General features: G+C 38.9%; 1 protein-coding gene across 3 annotated transcripts in view; it reads left to right on the forward strand.

The window, feature by feature from the left end:
- Nucleotides 1-17,112, forward strand: part of VPS13C (vacuolar protein sorting 13 homolog C) — a 77,187-nt gene extending 60,075 nt beyond the window's left edge. For 2 of the 3 annotated variants that reach the window (XM_074549726.1, XM_074549727.1), the window contains 14 exons: nt 347-458; nt 766-879; nt 1,315-1,451; nt 1,718-1,799; nt 2,013-2,126; nt 2,391-2,466; nt 3,040-3,203; nt 4,012-4,057; nt 5,075-5,198; nt 5,866-5,980; nt 12,617-12,708; nt 13,655-13,778; nt 14,039-14,125; nt 15,470-17,112. In XM_074549726.1, the coding sequence (XP_074405827.1) occupies nt 347-458; nt 766-879; nt 1,315-1,451; nt 1,718-1,799; nt 2,013-2,126; nt 2,391-2,466; nt 3,040-3,203; nt 4,012-4,057; nt 5,075-5,198; nt 5,866-5,980; nt 12,617-12,708; nt 13,655-13,778; nt 14,039-14,125; nt 15,470-15,559 (1,477 nt within the window). In that variant the 3' untranslated portion in view covers nt 15,560-17,112. Of the gene's footprint in view, nt 1-346; nt 459-765; nt 880-1,314; nt 1,452-1,717; nt 1,800-2,012; nt 2,127-2,390; nt 2,467-3,039; nt 3,204-4,011; nt 4,058-5,074; nt 5,199-5,865; nt 5,981-6,750; nt 12,443-12,616; nt 12,709-13,654; nt 13,780-14,038; nt 14,126-15,469 lie in introns of those variants that run through there. The other variant, XR_012582196.1, reaches the window with a different exon arrangement.
- Nucleotides 17,113-18,761: the final 1,649 nt, after the last annotated feature.

An 18,761-nucleotide genomic window follows, 5' to 3' on the forward strand; every position in this document is an offset into this window, starting at 1 on the left:
TTTAAATGTCTCCAATTGAAAAAAAAAAATCAAAAAGGAACTTAATTTTAGAAAATAATGACTGACCGCGTGAAGGGACTGTTATGCAAATTCTTTAGTAATCAGAATTATTTCCTTCTTGTACTACAGTATAGAGTTATGTGTCTGTTTGCTGTGCAGTGCTGGCCAGTAGGCACTTCTAACTATAAATTGAGAGTTGATATTTTGAATTGTAAATCTTAATATGTGATATATGGCTAAATCTTAATATGTGTAAGTCTTACACAGCAAGACTTAACTTGTATAGGCTAAGCATGTAATATTTGAGTTAAATTTATACAGGTATACACTTTCTTTCCCATTCTAGGTACTTCATGGTTCTTATCCAGGAAATGGCGCTGAAAATTGATCAAGGATTTTTAGGAGCACTTAGTGAACTTTTCACTCCATCTACAGACCCAGAAGCTGAAAGACAAAGGGTAATGTATGAGAGAAACAGATTTTTGCTGGAATGGGACCTTAAGTGATTGAGGAATTTAGGTGAAAATCAATATAATAAAAAATGGGAAAATCACCCAGAAATTTTGTGTCTGTTATGGGTTGTTTGGGTTTTTTTCTGGATTCATTAGTACATTCATATTTAAGTAGTTAACTATTTAACTATTACTATTTTTTCTACTGTTTATTTATATATATATGAAAACACATTTAGATATAATATGATTAATTGTATTGCATATATGGATGAGATTAACTTACTTTCTTTCTTTTGAATATTGAAACCAGTCTAAATTAATTCAGCAAGATTTGGATGCACTTAACACTGAGCTGATGGAGTCTTCCCTAACAGATGTGTCAATGCTCAGCTTCTTTGAACATTTCCATATTTCTCCAATTAAGGTATGCAGTAGAGAGATTATTGGTTAATAAATCATCCAATTAATTCATTACAGTAAATCCCTAGTGGGGATTTTACATTCTCTAGAATTTAATACTTTGTTGGAAAACTTTCTCTGTTGCCCATGAGTACAAACAGACCTTTAACCATAACTAAGTGGGGAGAATCAATGGGTATAATAATGCTGAAAGCCAGATAAAATATTGGATAATGTATCATAAATTGTATTAAAATACAATTTATTGGGATTATCTTAATGTGTCTCTTGAAGCAGCTATATTGTTTTGGAGCAAGGGAAGAAAAATCATCACTAGATTAAATGATGGCTTTCCTCAGTTTTCATCACTGATTTGTTTACATGTGCACCACCTGACTTGCTCTGGTTTGGCTTTTCTGTCGTCTTGATTTGTCTTCTTTTACTGATTCTGCCTTGACAGTTGCATTTGAGTTTGTCCCTGGCTGCTGGTGGAGAAGCATCAGATAAGGGGGAAGAAATGATAGCCATCCATTCTCTGAATTTGCTGTTGAAAAGTATTGGAGCTACTCTCACAGATGTGGATGATGTTGTTTTCAAGTAAGTGAATTCAATTGGTTGGAGTTGTTTGTTTGGGGTTATTGTTTAATACTTTGACTGCTGTACACTTGATAATTGGACCCATGGTTAACCTTGCTGACTGACTAGTGTAAATTTATACAGCCTTAGGGGAAAGGAGGAATGGAGATGAGATGGGGTTTGGGATCCTTTTTAAGGCAAGTCTTCAGGATTCTCTGAAGGAGAGCAGAGAAGTATTTGAATGAGGAAGGGTGTCCTTAACTTCTGTATCATTACTTTTCTTTCAGACTCGCTTTCTTTGAAATTAAATACCAGTTCTACAAGAGAGACCAACTGAGGATGAGAGTTATTAGGCATTACAGTGAACAAGTAAGCTTGTTTAGTCAAGTCTTTGTGTACAATTTTGAGTATGTATCTTAAAGAAAATTTTCTTTATCTTCACCAAATACATATTTGGGCACTCTAATACCTTACTTGGGTAGTAAATTAAAAAATGAACCAGGCTGGTGTTCTGGCATGTGTAACAACAGTTCTTAACACTGCTTTTGTTGTTTGCCTTTTTTTTTCCCTCTCATCATTTAGTTCCTGAAACAGATGTATGTTCTTGTACTTGGATTAGATGTTCTTGGAAATCCATTTGGTTTGATCAGAGGGCTGTCTGAGGGAGTTGAAGCTTTCTTCTATGAGCCATTCCAGGTGGGAGTTCCTGATTCTTCAACGGTGCCTTTAGAAAGGGCTGTTTGAATGTACTGGTTATAGTTTATATAGGGTTATAGTTTATTGTCCCTGTACTCCACACTCGGAACAGGCAGGCAGCAGTAATTTTTTAATGTGGATTTCAAAGGAATAACCTATTCAGATGGCCTTACTTGCATCAATGTAAAGGAATTGCTAGTTTTTCTTGAAGCAGATGCATCATTGTGTGATTTTTCTGCTATTCCTAATAAGTTTCATTTTTAGGGGGCTGTTCAAGGACCTGAAGAATTTGCTGAAGGCTTTGTAATTGGTGTTAGAAGTCTTCTTGGGCACACAGTGGGTATGTTCATAGTGTTCTTTTTTGGTGAATTCCCACATTATTTTTCTAATGAGTATTTAAGGTTATCATACTGTTGCCAGTGTTTGTGGTACAGATCATTCACACATAATTTACCTGAGACCATCTGAATGTCTGTTTGTAGACTGAGCAACCAATGTGAGAAGCATTGCATAACATTGCATTGCATCACATTGCATATGTAACTAAATTAGTAACATGCTCTGGATAAATAAAAACCATAATTTTAATGGTTCCAAAATGTCTGGGGAAGCCTGAGAAGTGTTCTGTTACAATTACTTTAGATTTTTATTTAGCTGTGTCTTGACAGTAATTAGAGAAAACATTGTTTCATCCATTTTGCTATGTAACATGTAGTAAAGTGCTATAAATGTTCTCTGTTGCTGTATGTATGGATATCAGACCACATTCTGGAATCTTCTCATGGATAGCATGGCTCTGTGTGAATTCACCATATCTAAACTGAATAGGAAGGGAAATTGCTATGAACTTGCTGGCTGTGTGTTTGCTGTTAAGCTGTGAAAGCACAGTAACTCCTGCTCTGTGTTCCCTCAGGTGGGGCAGCAGGGATGGTGTCCAGGATCACTGGCACCGTTGGCAAGGGCTTGGCTGCCATCACTCTGGATGAGGAATTTCAGCAGAAAAGGAGAGAGGAGATGGGACGGCAGCCCAAGGACTTTGGGGAGAGCCTGGCCAAAGGAGGGAAAGGCCTGTTAAGGGTATGGTCTGGGGATGAGTGTTTCATGTGTCAGCTTGCTTGGAAATCACCTGCAGGGAGTTTGAGATGTTTTTTGTGGGTTCATTAACTAAACAGAAGAGACAAACAGGCAGTGGGTTTATAGGAGACTCAGTGTAGTGTTTGAGGTCATGTTTCTGGTCACCTGAGGAACTGGAGTTAGGATTTGAATGGGAAATAACACCAAATTCTGCTGTGTATTGTATAAATAAATGGTTACTCATATTCAACAAATGTGTTAGGTAATTAAGGTAACTGGGCCCTTGTAGGCACACAGGTTGTGGTAAGTGGGGATGGGCACAGCTGTGGGCAGCACTGGCAGCAATGAGCCAGGGAGTGCCCAGGGCACTGAGCAACCACCAAAGGGAGCAGAGGGCACACAGGGCAGTGCAGCAACATCAGGGGGGTGAAAGGCTGGGCTGGAGAACAAGAAGGGCAGATGTTTGCAGCTTTCTGAAGTGGGGAGGTGTTACTCTGTGTTTGGGGTGAAGCTTTCTGAAATTGTAAGGTAATACTCTGTGCATCATGGCCATCTCAGCAGTGACATGTGGTGCACCAGGCCCTTACCTGACCTTGCAGTGAATTCTGTCCTTCAAGTCTTTGCCTCAGTTATATTTTTCTTAAAAATATATTAGGAGAAAAAACAAAGCCAAAGTCCCTAGACAAACATTGTTTCTGATACTGAACTTTACATTATAAACTATTAAAATGAAGATTTGAGACAACAGATTGCCCAGCTGGACTGGCAGCATTTCAGTTTCTCATTGGGAACTTCATTATCTTTGTTGTAGGGTGTTGTTGGAGGTGTGACAGGCATCATCACTAAACCAGTAGAAGGTAAGCACAAAGGCTGCATTGCACTGCTTAAGTGGTTTCTTAATACTTGACAATTTATTTTGTAATGTTAAGAAATAGCAAACCAAGTATGGTTATGCTGAAGCATAGTAAAATTTTTTATATTTTTTATTCTAATGTGAATTTACACGATGATTTCCTCAAATGTCTTTATATCTGTTGTTGGCTTTGCCACCTTTTAAACATTTGTATGGTTAAGAATAGGTTATCTCTGTGATGCATTTTGTTAGGCCTGATATAGTACCCAATTCATTGTCTGAAGCCAGAATAAAGATACTAAAAATAACAAAGTAAAAATCACCAGCTGAAAAAGTTTTTGGGGCTCTAAAGGTCACAAATCTTAAAAAACAAATTTAGTTGTGTGCCTGAAGACAGTATTTGTTCTTGTTACTTCATGAAAATGATAGATGATGAAAAATATCTGGGATAAAATGCCTCTTATTAACCTTCATGTGGCAGTGATTTAAATATTGGGAGTCAGCTGTAGCTGTGTGGTGTTTTACAGCTTTGGTGTGGTACTTAGACATGTAGTCTTTGTCTCTTGGATGAGTGATCTCACTTGCTTTCTGAACACCCCTTTGGTTCTCCCACAGTTATATATCACCAGAACTATGTAATTTTGAGATACAAATAGTTAACTTCTATCACACTTCTGCATCTTAGTGTCTTCAGAACATTTTGTTATTACTGTCAGCCTATAAAAAACTCGTCTATTGGCCTATAGTCCAGATGGAAAGTGTGAGAAGGAGAATCTTGGTGACATCTCAGTTCTGGGCCCTTCAGAGGCTGGTGAGGTGTTAAGTGGACAGAGATGTGTCTGAGCAGAGCATGAGGCAGTGGGTGACTTTCCACAGACAGCTCTTTGTACAGTAGGACTCTGCAATCACTGGCTGAGGGCTGTTTCCAACACAAACCAGCTCCCCTGTAGCAGTAATGGTTTAATTCTGTGATTAAGTAGGTCATGGCAACATTTATTTTTCTGTTTCTGTTCTTTTCAAGGGGCTAAAAAAGAAGGTGCAGCTGGATTCTTTAAAGGCATTGGGAAGGGGCTGGTGGGAGTGGTAGCCCGGCCGACGGGAGGCATTGTGGATATGGCAAGCAGCACCTTCCAGGGAATCCAAAGGTACACTGCAAGGGGAAGTTCTCCTCCTATGGTGGATACCAGCTGGTAAAGTGCTCTAGTAGTGCCACACAGCTATTTGCTAAATACAAAAATCAGGATGATATGAGAGGTTGAGGAGTGTCCAGTAGCCTGTAATAAATCTGTTTTATGATTATGAGGAAATTGCTGCTTCAGAGAATGTGCTGCTCTATGGTAGCTCAGGTAGACAGTAACTAATCACTGTGGTAGTTCAGGCAGACAGTAACTAATCCATTTTTTCATTTTGCTCCTTCCACTGAGGAGAAATGTCTGTTAAATTTACTGTGAAAAACAGCCCACTGAAATTTTCAGAGTAAAAATTCCCAGTCTGAAATTTGGTTAGCAGTGCCCATCAGAGCCTTCTTGTGTTTTAATGGGACCTTTGGACAGGGTGTTAATAAACTTGAGAACCCTTAGTAAGTTATCTGCATTTGGGAATCAACTTCTCCAGCTTATTCTGTAGCTGTTTAATTGACTAGTGCTACTTCTGGTTTATTATTAGCAGTGTGTCTTTACTATTTACATCTGCAGGATATCCAGGATGTGTAAGTGGGATGTGTGGCAAGTGAAAGCTGACTTCTAAAGATGTACTGGTGAAACTCAGGCTTGTATTGAGCTTACCAGAATGCTGTTGCACTGTCTGTGGCAGGGTGGCAGAATCCACTGAGGAAGTGTCAAACCTGCGTCCCCCACGCCTCATCCGAGAGGATGGCATCATCCGGCCCTACAACAGGGTGGAAGCTGAGGGCTATGATTTATTTGAGGTATGTTGTGCTTGTAAACACAGTTAAAATTCTCTTTAGAGAATTTTAGGGTTCCATAAAGGATTAAGTGCAATCAATCTGTAGCAGTCATTATCTGAAGTAAAATTTTGCCCCAGCCTATTTCATAATAGGATGGCAGGGAAGGCCCAGTGCTTGGAGTAAGCTGAATGCAAAATGGAAACTGCAGCATTGCTGTTCTGTTTTCTCCATTTTACATTCACTTCTCATGCTCTGGAAGGAGGTAGTAGGATTTAAAATTATAAGGATTAAGATTTAAATATGTGAGAACCCCCCATTTTGATAGATCCAGATTTTTGTCTTTATAACAAAGCTAAGGTTGTTTACAGACTAAGCAACTAAGCAATAGACCTTGAATTGCTTGGTTGTATCAGCAATTTAAAAAACTGCATGAATTTTCATACCACTGCTGTTTGGTTTTTCCTTATGTTGTTCATAATAGCAATCTGTCATAGCTACAGGCACTGTGTGGACATTTAGCCTGCTTTCTCATGTGGATGTGCCTAACATATGGGAGATAAACAACATGAGTTTTCAAGTTCTTGATAGTCAGAATCAGTTAATTTGTATTTTAGACTTTGTGTTCTTAATACTTACCTTTAAATGCTTATTCTGTTGCTAAAAAGTTGGATTAAAATAACTGTCTACATTAACTTGGATATTTGCTAGTTGCTTGTACATGGTCTTTTAATCCTTATTCCCTGTTCTGTTTCTAACATTTCTTTTCTTTTTCCTTCTCTCCTGGCATGCAGCAAGAACTGGAATAATGGAGTAAACATTTTCCATATTTCTTGTCTGTTTCTTTCATGGTTTTTCATCTGCCTTAAGTATTTAGATCAGGGGCATGATTGCATTTACCATGTCCTCTCCCCTTCTCAATCTTTGCTGTGTAGCAGTTCAATAAAGCGATGTTTGATGTTGTCCAGGCTCAGCAAACAAACTTGAATAACCATCTTCAGTAAGATTAGATGGGAGAGACAGGGAAGGCTTGTTTCCTGTATATTTATTTTTCTGTGGATGCTTAGCTCCTTATGAATGACAACAACAGAAGGCACTTGGAAAAAAGGATCACAGTAGGTTAGATCCTGAATTTATTTATTTATTGGTGCTCTCCTAGAGGTAGGGCTGTGGACAGAGGGGCAGAGCAGATCTTGAGTAAAATTTAAAACAGTGATAGAGAATGGAATTTACTTCTGGGAAAATGTTTGTAATATCAAGTTTTTATAGAAGTGCTGAGAAAACCTGAACTTGTGGTTTCTGTGCTGTGCCATAACCCTGACAGCTACACACACACTGACCCACTCTGCCTTCAGGTTACTGCTGCTGGTTCTTTATGAATTTGCTCGGTTAAACATACAGCTGGCTTAGTTCACTCTAGCTTTTAGTCACAGAATCTTCAGGGGCTTTATTCTTCAAAATAAAAATAAGTACAAACTGTCAGCTGTTAACAGGAATTCACACACAAACACATATATAAATAAGTATATATGTATTTCTATACTAAGCAATGCCATAAACTTTATTACTAATACATTTTAGAAATTAGCAAACTAAGCTTAAGCTGTTGTCAGAGCAAATTTTTTGCCTACTATATGGGAAAAATGTTGAACGGAAGCCTTTTTGCTTTTAGAATGTAATGGTCAATTTAAAATCATTCAAAAGAACATTTAGTGAGTTTTTTTAGAGGATTAAATGAAGTTAAGTTGTGATATACTAAGCAGGCCCAATTTTTTCTTTTTGAATGTTTTGGTTTGGATTTTTTTTCTCCCTATGTTTTTTATATCTGGCAAAAAGGAAAAGATGGCACAGTCAACATGGAAAATTTGATATTATGCAGTTCCTTCACATCTGGTATTTGTATTTTTCTTAAGAGGTGTAGATTGGAATGGGATGCAAACCAGGAATATATCCTCTGTACAGTTCACCAAGTACAGTTGGTTTCTTTCAACAAGTCACTTAATGGAATACAGGAGAGGTTTAATTAACTGTTCTTGGTTTTTGTGCTAGAGGTCAGTGTTGGGAAGGCTTTGTTTTCTAATGTAAGCTAGCAAGCAATGTAAAGCAAGACAGGACAGTGTCTTTACATGAAATTGGATATTTCATGAAAAAAAGAGTCAGTCCTATGTGCATTTACAAATTTAATCACAATAGGTACAAGTGCTGCTTATTTTTGAATCCTATATTAGAAGTAGTTCAACCAGGACCCACACCTTCTCATCTACTTTAGCTACATTCAATGCATATGTCCCTTTAAAATAAATATAAACTCACGGGGTGGAAACCTTGTAAGGTTACCTTAAGGATCAGATGCCTCAGTACCATCCAGTGATTGGATGGAAAAATGTTTTACTTAATTACTTTTGTGTGAAATGTAGGCATTAGAGCTTGTCTTAGAGGAGCAAAATGTAGGTTTTAAAAGGAAAGTGAGGGTTTTGGTGCAAACTGAGGGTGAAGTAGATGAGTTGAGTTGTGTAAAGTTGTTTCTGCAGTTCCTTGTCCCAGAAGTGCTGGCTGTGGTGTCTGTGGGATGTGCTCAGTGAGTCCCAGAGCTGGGAGTGAGATGTGATGTGAGCAGGCTGTGCCTCAGCTCATGGGCAGCATATTGGAATATGTATCCCAATATAACCAGTTAGATGGTGCCCAGGCCAGTTCTGACCCTCGCTGCTGGGCCACAGGCAGCACTGTGGTGTTTTACCCCAGAGATACCTTGGCTGAGAGTGCAGCGGGGCACAAGGACTCCATTCTCCTCAGGAGAGAGCTTCTGGCGATGGTGAAGAGAAGGAAGGAGTGGATTCTGCTAGAAGGTAGCCAGATGTTTATTCCATGAGTACAGAGATGTCTGCACTGGGCCACTGCTGGTAACAGAATGCCGGCCGCATGGTCTCATTAACCTTATAAGCTCGGGGACAGGGGAAGGGGAGGGGACAGGTGAGCCACCAACCAGGGGAAGGGGGCAGGGTCTCAAGGGAGGATGACACTTAGACAGGCCAATGACCCCCCAGGCCTGAGGAGCATCCTTTGAAATCGACGAATCACACGACGCCTTGCTGGTATGTTAGCCTGAGGGACCAATCACACAACGCCTTGCTGGTATGTTAGCCTGATTGACAGGGCACACTCAGCAAGGGGCGAGGGGGCAGGGAGAGAGGCATAGGCACACCTGGGAAGGGACTCGGAAGTTTAAAACAGGACATTGCAACACACCACAACAGCAGCACACCCTGGCTTTGCTACTCAGAAATGCACAGCGGAGCTCAGAGGGCAAATGGGGCAGCTCCAGGGGAATTGTTTGCCAAGGAATCACTTCTCAAGAGTTCAGTCATGGTGTGGGCAGTGTTGGAGCTGAGCTTTGCAGGAGCAGGTGCTGGAGCCCTGGTGTGGTGGGGCTGTGCCTGTGCTGGCAGGGCTGTGCTGGCCCAGCTCCCCAGGGCTGCCATGATGTCACTCATGCATTATTCAATGCCCGTGGCATTACTTTGTTTCACATCCCAGTTAAAGCAGGAGCTTTATAAAGAATGCAGAACACCTCATGAATAATTGAGGCAGGGTGGTGAGGCAGTGTTGTGTGGCAGAGCATAGACTATGCTGGAAACTGCAGATTCTATTTCTGCTGTGTAAATCTGCATTGCTTCTTTCATTTCCATGTAAAATAAGAATGAGTTAACTTCTTCAAAGTGCTGTAGTATGCTCATAAAAATAACAGCTTTTGATTAAGATGTCTAAATTTTAAGAGTGTGCAGATCATGGAGTAATTTCCATCAAGTGCAAGCTCCTTTTTACATAATGCCACCACCATTGTGCTGGCATCTATCAGGTGTATTGAGAATAGCTCACAAACACAGCATCTTTTAGGCACAGGCCTCAGTGGGAGCTCTTACTTTGGTAACATATTGCATGTAAAATCTAAAAATACTATTGGGATTGTTTCTGAAGTTAGGAGAAACAGGCTTTCTCTCCAAAGCTTTGAGTTTGACTAGAGAAATATGCTTATGAATAAATCTGTTTAAATATGTGGCATGTCTAATTTCTTCATATTCAACAAAAGGATTCAGAATATGGATTGCAGCCTTTGAATTACAGTTCTCACATGGTGGTGGGTTTTCTATTTCTTAAATTTTTTACTTGTTTTTGAAACAGCTAAGGTTCAGGTATAAAATGTGAGTTCATATTTTCATTTTAGTCATATGCTGCCATGTTTCTTCTAATGTTTTGAAGAGGCTTTGAGATAAGCAGTTGTTCTGGCATCTTTTTTTCCTTTCATATGTACACTGTACAGTTTCAGAAATTTTTAAGATGGACAGAAAGGGATATTTTTTATAGAAGATGTTGGTTGACCCTATGGTTTTGCTTACTAAAAAATGCTGGATTAAAATGTGTTTCAAAACACAACATCACTAGAGTGCAAGTCTAGGAAAACACGATGCTGTTGATTTCAGCTCTTGAATATTCATCTGCTTTTGAGATTAAAGGATTTTTTGGAGTCAGTTGTGATTTATGATGATGCTTTAAGATATTTGTTGAACTTTTGAATATATGAAAATAAAATGCAAATAAAAAAATTCAAATGTTCTTTTAATTGATTCTTATGTAAGCTGATCTTTCAATTTTGGTTGCTGAAACTGCATAGAATGAAACCTGTTAATCACAGACAGACAAGTGTGGAGTCAAGTGCAGCCTCTATTGTCATCTCATTGGTTTTTGGGTCTATCTAAGGAAATAAAAAAGAAATGGCTATTTACAAGAAGTAACTAAAAACCTACTGAATTCTTAGTTCTTTCTCTTTAGGTTATTGTTACTGGTTTGTCAGAAACTTGAGGAATTTACTTGAATTCCACAGTAAGAGCTGTAAAACAAACTGAAAGTTGTCCTACTTTGCTCTGAAGAATATCAAACCAATTTTGGGGCACTCATTTGCTAAAAGTTCATCTGAAATATTTGCATTCTGCATCCAGGCATTCTTGCTTATGATTCCCCATGTTTCTACACAGGAGCTGCCCATTTTCCCTTAAAACAGTTTATATCATAAAAAAGGTGCTTGTATTGACCTGGAGGGTGCTATTGACCTTGGAGGGTACTGAATAAAGTCAATGTACATTGACTTTATACTTATATAATTGTCTGGCTACTTTTTGCTAATTAAACACTATTTTTCAGTGTATTTTTAAAAAGACTTACTGCATATTAGGAAAACCAGTAGTTGATATAGATTTATTGTCATACTGACTTTGAGGCTAGGTTCCCACTAGTAGCATGTTATTAATTTCATACTTTAATCTTTTCCTGCATGATGTTTGATGTGTGTTCCTGTTGGAGATTTTTTCAGGGATGGCCTAGAAGGCAGCTGTGAGGAGCAGATTCTCACAGCCTGTTTCTGTGAACAGCAGAGGTTCTTAGGTTATTTTTAATTACAGGTAAAAGTGACAAACATGAAGGCCTTGAGAGCCTTGCACACCAGAGTTCTCAGGCAGCTTTCTCATAACAAGTGGATGTTCTATCTTTGGCTGTTTTGGGAAAGCAAGAATAATTTTGAGAACCCAAATCTTGGTATTGGAAACATAAGGAGGGGTTGGTATGTTATCTCTGACCTATTGTGAGCTCAGATTTTGCAATATGCATGAAGTGAATTAACACTGTTATAAAAGGTGCCTGATTGATCAATAAGGTGGAGTCGATGCTGACCAACGCAAGGTGGGTCGTCTCCCCTCCAACTTCAATATATGGTGAACTTCAATATGTTCCTTTCCCACAAACATGCTCAGGTATCACTCTGTGAGTCTTGCTTGTGTTTAATCCAGTGTTATTGGGAGCTGGGTGTGGGGGTGACTGTGAGCCTGTATTCTGTGCTGTCTGTGTTGTTGGTGGAATATTGCAATCCTGGTGACATACTCTAGGAAACATTTTACTTCAGTCAAAGAGTATGCACAGAATGGGAAATCTGAAAAAAACCTCAATGAATCAGTGCCAAAAAAATCCTAGGAGTATGATAGGATCCTATCCTTCAGTACTTTATTTCAAAACTTTTTCTGTGCTTGTAGGTTGTCACTTGAGTTGTGGTTGTCTAATCAAAATGTGATGAGTGATTTAATCTGCACTTTCATACACTTTTGTATTTTGGGTATTGAATGGTCATATCTGCTCAGTTCAGAACCCTGATTTTGAGGTGTATTGAGCATTTGTATCTTGAGAGTTTGTTTCTGAGGGTCAGAGTCACGTGCCTTATAGAAATGCATGACCTTTGCAGGGTTTTCACTCTTGAATGAAGCTGTAGCAGCATGAGCATTATTAAACAATTGCTAGCACAGAGAGGAAATCCAAGCTGAAGAAATAGTGTGATACAGCAGTGTCAGTGTTGTGCCTTTGAGTGGAATGGATCAGACTTCTCAGTGACTCAGCTTCAGGACTGAGAGCACTGTGAGAACCTCCCTTTAAAGAACTAACCATGAGGTAACTTTCCAGAAGGCTTTTCAATTCAAGACACCAATTTGTGGTTTTTGGTGTTTAGTGGTTTGTGTTTTGGGTTTTTTTTAATTTGATTTTTTTTGTTTTGGTTTGGATTTTTTATGAATTTGTTTGTTTGTTTCTGTTCAGCCCCAGAGTTATTTTCTGTTTCTGTTTCAGAAGTTGCACATCAGGAAGTTGGAAAAAGAGGTTTATAGATACCACTGTCCAATTCCAAGAGGCAGAAGAGCAAATCTTATTGTTACCAACAGGTATTGAATTTTGTGTGCTTTCTAAGGGCTTGAGATGATTTCAGCTGGGGGATTAGACATCTGGCTAAGTCTAAACTGATTGCTCTTTTCTGCATATATTCTGCATATATTTTCCTTCTCTATTTTCTTTTTGATTTTTTAAAATATTTCATTTTATTTTATTAATGGACAATGTGATTTAGTTGTGATGTCAGAGCTGGATACTAATTTGGGAAGATGGTTTACTCTGAGATCTGTGACCCTTGAATCATAGTGGGGAGAAATAGTCTTTTTTTTTCCCCTTTTCATTTTTGATTTTTCAGATTAGCTTGTTATAAGTGTTTGCAGTCAAGCTAACAGTTTGGTAATACATATTCATCATATTGTTAATTAAAAAATATTCTAAATGAAGTCTTAAGTCTTTGTACCAGTATGGAAATTATTATTTAATTAATCTGACAGGTTTTAGAATTCAAGATGTTGGCAGTCTGGGGTATGAGGACTCAAAACTTTCTAAATATGCTTTAATTATGAAAAGGGCTATGATCTCCACATCCCACAGGTCACAGTTTGCACCTTGCAGACCATGGAGGTTTCCCAGTGTGCTTTTTTTGATAATGACCAGCCCAGCTCAGAATTCAGGCTGCAGATGGATGAGATTTCAAGGCCATGGATGATAATTGGGCAGTTTAGTTGTTTGCAGCCTTAGCTAAATGTGCAGTTCTCTCCTCAGCCCAGTCCTTGGCCTGCTCATTCTGTGATGTCTTGGATCATCTGTGGCTTTTAAACACCAAGTGATTGTCTCAGAATGCATTAAGGAAATATTTGTACCCTGTGGCTGAGTGGGGACTTGCAATCTGCACAGAAAATGCCTTCTTCAACAAATGCTTTCATTTTGTTTAGTTTTTCTAGTAAACTTCTAGTCCCAGGGAGAAATTGAGTATGAACTCCTTTTTTTCTTGAACAGGAGAGTGATATATGTGAAAGAAGTGGAAATCTTAGGCCATCTAACAACAGAGTGGGATTACTTATTTGAAGAATTCACACGTTATCCCTCCTATGAAGCAAATATTTTAAAAATTACTGTTTGGGTAAGAATAGCATGTAAATTTTTTTGTATTTAATATTCACTAGAGGTCCATACATGCTTTTAGCTTATTTATGGTTCTCACTGCTAACTAAGAGACTGTGTGACGGGATTTGCTGCAAGTTTCTTGAAAGTATTACAGTTGGGTTGGACAGAGACCATGTTGAAATTTCACCTGAAGTTGGCATTCAAACCATTTATGTATGAGATCTGCATTCTTGTTTTGTGAGTCATCTGAAGCACATTTTTTGTTCCCCTCTGCAGGAAGAGCAAAACATGTTCCAAAGAAAGGACAGTGCAGGTTATGAATGTGCAAAGACTGTTCAGCTTTGGGATGAAGCTACAGCAAGGGTATATTATTTTCTTTTTAAATCTAATCTTCTTTTCTTATGATATTGTTAGCAGTTATTGAAACTCAGTGTGTAAAAAGATGGTAATGTCCAAAGACTTGTTAGAGAATAGGCTGCTGTGCCTGAGGACCATTTACCAAAATTTTGTGTTGAAAAACGTGTTTTACCAAGAGTATGATGAGACCAGATAGTCCAAAGCATTCAAGAGAGTTTATGCAACAATAATTTAATGTTGCAGCTACATAGTCTTAAGGTTTGTATGTTAAAGCTCATTAAAGGAAAATAATTCCAATATCTAAAGTACTAGGTTGTATTAAATTCCCTATAGTCTGTAGGATTCCACATAGCTCCTCATTATTTCAAGATCACCCAAGCCAGTGCAAGTGGGCCTTGTATGCACAGGCTTTTTTAGATTGCTCCCTCCTCTGTCCCCACACATGTTTTTTCTGCCATTTATCTCTAAATGTTCCTGTTAGTGCCAGGGAGGCTGGAGTGTTTTGTGAGCCTTTGTTCTGTGGACGGTTGGATCTTGTAGTGAACTTACCCAAGGTGATCCAGCAATTTGGATAAATTCCAGGGTACTTCAAGAATAGAAGAATTTACCTGGGAAACCATGTGTTGTACCAGGTGATGAGAGAGGAGGTGTTCTGATTCCAAATGTGAAATCAATTAGGTCCACAGTGCCTTGGGAGCATGCTTGAAATTGTAGCTGCAGTAAATGGCAAGTCAGCAGATGGAATCAGAACCAGGGCCAAATTGCTGCTATTAAATTGATTGAGCCTCCTCAAATAATGGGTTAGACTGGGAAGGAAAAAAATTGCTATAATTTTGAGGCACTTTATATACTGGAAGAGTCTAAGTTAGTTCTTCACTGTGTCTTGTCTAAAAATGTTCCTTCAGCTTTCTCTTCCAGCTTGTTGTCCAAATCACACTTGGCATTAAGTAATTGAAATCCTTTTAGTTTCTCTGTGTCTTAGTGGCATGGCCAAAGCTGGAGAAAGCACAGCACACACAGGTCACACTAGAAGGGGACATCCTTGTGTTTAATTACCTTTTTTGGGATTATTTCCTAACTGCACTTTGCTTTGCTAATGTTTATGCTGGTACCTCTACATTAAAAATCGATTTTTCTGCTCTCACCTGCAACACTGCCCATTTACTTTTTGTGGATTTCTGTTCATCACTTGAATATTGTGCATATGAATGAGGAGCTAAGTACCTAAATTAGACCACCCTGTGTGTGTGTGGGTTTACATCTTTGTTGAATGATTTTTTAGTGACATCTTATGGAAGAAAAGTGCTGCCTGCTTTCATTGTTGTTTGCTCTCTCTGTGTTGTTTTGCAGAGGGTTTGTGGTGCCATTCAGGAAGCCCTGGCAACACGAAAACAGGAGAAGCTGGTGAAGAGAGCATCCTTAAAGTGGAGGAAACCTTAAATGCTGTCTTGATAGCCAGGATTTGTCGGGTTTGACACTTGGTATGCAATTTTCTCCCTAAAATTGATTAGAAGCAACATGGAAACATTGGGGAAAAAGTGAAAATAAAATATCTGAGGTCTTCTTTCAAAGTCAGCAGCCATTAACACTTCAGTTTTAGAAGTTATGCATCATTTGGAAGGAATTGGTTCCTAAAACATGCATTAAAAATTCCATTTCTTTGATAAAATTTTTTCCCACTCTGAAATTTTATTTTCTGCCCTTTTAATGTCAGAGATTCTAAAATGAAGTGGTTACCTTATTTGCACTCTAAGGTTTTGGTTTACAGACCAGGGGTAGTGGTTGTGGTGTTTTTTCAGATGAAGCACTTCTGTTAGTGATTGAAACAAATTAAGAACTCTATTTTAGACAACATTCTCCTTAAATGACTCTACACAATTTAGCTAATATAATTTCATCTCTGAATGTTTAGTATTAGAAAATACTGCATAGAAGCAATGTAATAATTTCTATATATAAAAGAAATAGGCTGTGGTTGTCTGGAAATGTTTACTTTGAAATGTCACATTGTAAATGAAAATCTGCACTTTAAAAATGGAAAATATTATTCATCTGTCATGTGCCTGTTTATGGTTTTGGTTGTGTCACTGTAGCCTAAGAACTCTCCAGGAGGAGCAGCACACTGGGTTTAGCATTGGATGTCAGAAACTTAAATCTGAGAAATTAGCTGTCCATATTTCAGTGTACAGTGGCTCCACTGGAAGAAAGCCATCTCACTGAGTTCAAACTCACTTCTGATGCAACCTTTTTGTGGCAGTTTCTCCTCCTGAAGGCTGTCAGCGTTCAGTTTAACACAACAGTTAAGCACAAATTGTATGAATAACCCATGAACTTCCTTGAGACAAGTTCCATTCTTACCAGGAGGCCAATCCATAGGTAACTGAGTCAGGAATAGAGGAGCAAACAGATTTCAGATTTGAATTCAGTGATCAGGGAACTGGGAGCTGTTGCTGTCAGATCAGAAAATCAGTAATAATACAACCTAGTCCTTGCAAAAACTCATGAAAATTTGACCTTCTTAATATCCTTTTCTTGGAAACAATATTTTCTATTTCTTACTTCTCTTTTGTGCTAGATAATAGCTGTAGATAGAAACTTGATGAACTAAAATGACAGTATTTTTCTACAGATCCATACAGTGCACCAGGCCTGGATTTTTAAACTCTACACTTAGGGGCTGGTGCATTGTATAAATGCACTCTTCACCTGCATTTACCTATGAGCTCACCAAAGTTAGAAAGTTTAAGATATTTGTATGCTGCCAAACACAGAATTTGCAGAGAGCATTGCACACATGATTTGATTGTTGTTGTATGCACATGACTATTAATCCACTTTTCTACCAGGGAAAAAATGTGGTACAGCTTTAATTCTTGCTATCACCTGTTTTCTAGAAAGGTCTGCTCAACAATAAAGAAAATAGCTGTCCAGCTTGTATGTATATCAAGTTCATGTTTTAAAAAAAAAAGACAATAAATTTTTATATGCAAGTATTTGTGCTATGATTTAAAGTTTTTCTTTCTCAAGTGCTTTGGTTTGCCTCATGTCACTGACACTAAGAAATCCATCAGAGTACAAAGGTACTGCAAAAGAGCTTTCTACAGCTCAGCAGTTTCTGCATCTTGTGTTCTGACATTTAGGGACAGTTGGATGAGTACTGCCTCTGAATTCATACTTGAGAATGGATGTCACTTCTGTCTACTTGGTGCATGCTCAGACAGCACCATGTGCCTGCTTTTAGGTGAATTGGAGCTTAAAACAGTTCTGAAGACACCTTTCTGGCTCCAGTCTTCTGCTTGATTCCCTTATATACTTCCTCATGGTTTTGATAAACATTCTGGCTTGAACTGTAAACAGGAGATGTTTCATTTGCTCACTATTTGTGATAAGGTTCAGTAAAGAAAATTCTATTTAACATAGTCTGAGGAAGCAGTAGGTTTTGTTTTGAGCTGCACATCTTTGCAGTTTGGGTTGCTGGGTGGATGTGAGCTGGTAGGTGACCTCCAGCTGGAGTGATGAATGACCTTCTTTGCCACTTGGACCAAGAGGACATGAGGGAGGAATTCCATTTCTTGCTTAAATGAAGATGGATGTTTGGGATGAGTGGGTTTCCAGTGCTTGTCCTGGGCCTGCCTCTAGTGTTCCATTCCACTTTACCCTATCTCCTGACTCTGCTTTGTTTTTAAAGTGGCCTTTGGCTTAGCTGCATCCTCTGCAGCTGCTGGTGGCTCTACCTGAGCTTTGCTCTCTGACTTTGGGAACTTTTCCTGTTCCCTGCCACTTCTTTTCCTTAAGCTGGTGCATGTTCTTGAAGTGCTGGCTGAGGAAGTTGAGGGACAAGGAGAGGCTCTTGTCTAATCTCTGTCTGTGTGTCCAGCAGAAGAACAAGTGCAGAATTAAATTCTTTTTGTATGCTCTGTTGGGGTAAGAGGGTAACAGTGGGTTTCAGAGAGTCTTGAGCGATGAATTTCAGCTAGATGGAAGTGAAAAGATTTTTCAAAGATTTTGGTGTTGTTGTGGGGAGTTTTTTGGTTTGTTTTGTTGTTATTTATTTTGTGTTTTGTTTTGTTTTTTTAAGTATCTGGCAACAGAATGTTTTTCCATACCTTGAGGATTTTATGCCTCTGTGAAGCTGTGGAGTTTTTCAGTATTACTGAGCACACCAGGTTGCCAAGCTGTTGACATCTTCCTACCTTTTCCTTTTAGTGAGTGCCCAGAAGCTTTTTGCTGTCTCAAAGGCAATTTTTTACTGAATTTTAAGACAGTAAAATTAGTGTTAATTAGAACTCCAAGCATTTAGGTCAGGATTGGGTCCTTTCTTTGCTTCAGTTACTCCGTTGCTTTCTGGCTCATCATAGGTTTCTCCAGCTCTGCAGGAGTGTTTTTGTCACAAGGTGTGGGTGAATGCTGGGTCCTTGTGACTGTTCCTCAGTCTGCAGCTCCAGCTGTGGCCTCCTGAAAGCCTTGTGAAGCTCTCTCAGCCCTTTGTGCCATGCCCTCTGTGCCCTGGCATGCTCAGCTGTCCCCAAGGCAGAGAACAGCACAGCCTCCCTCAGTGTAGGTCTGTGACCCAGTAACCATTTAAAAAAAGAGTGGCAGGAAAATGATAATACAGTCAAGCTGTTGCATTGGAAAACACATG

The sequence above is a fragment of the Zonotrichia albicollis genome, chromosome 11 (genome assembly GCF_047830755.1).
Source record: "Zonotrichia albicollis isolate bZonAlb1 chromosome 11, bZonAlb1.hap1, whole genome shotgun sequence".
NCBI lineage: Eukaryota > Metazoa > Chordata > Aves > Passeriformes > Passerellidae > Zonotrichia > Zonotrichia albicollis.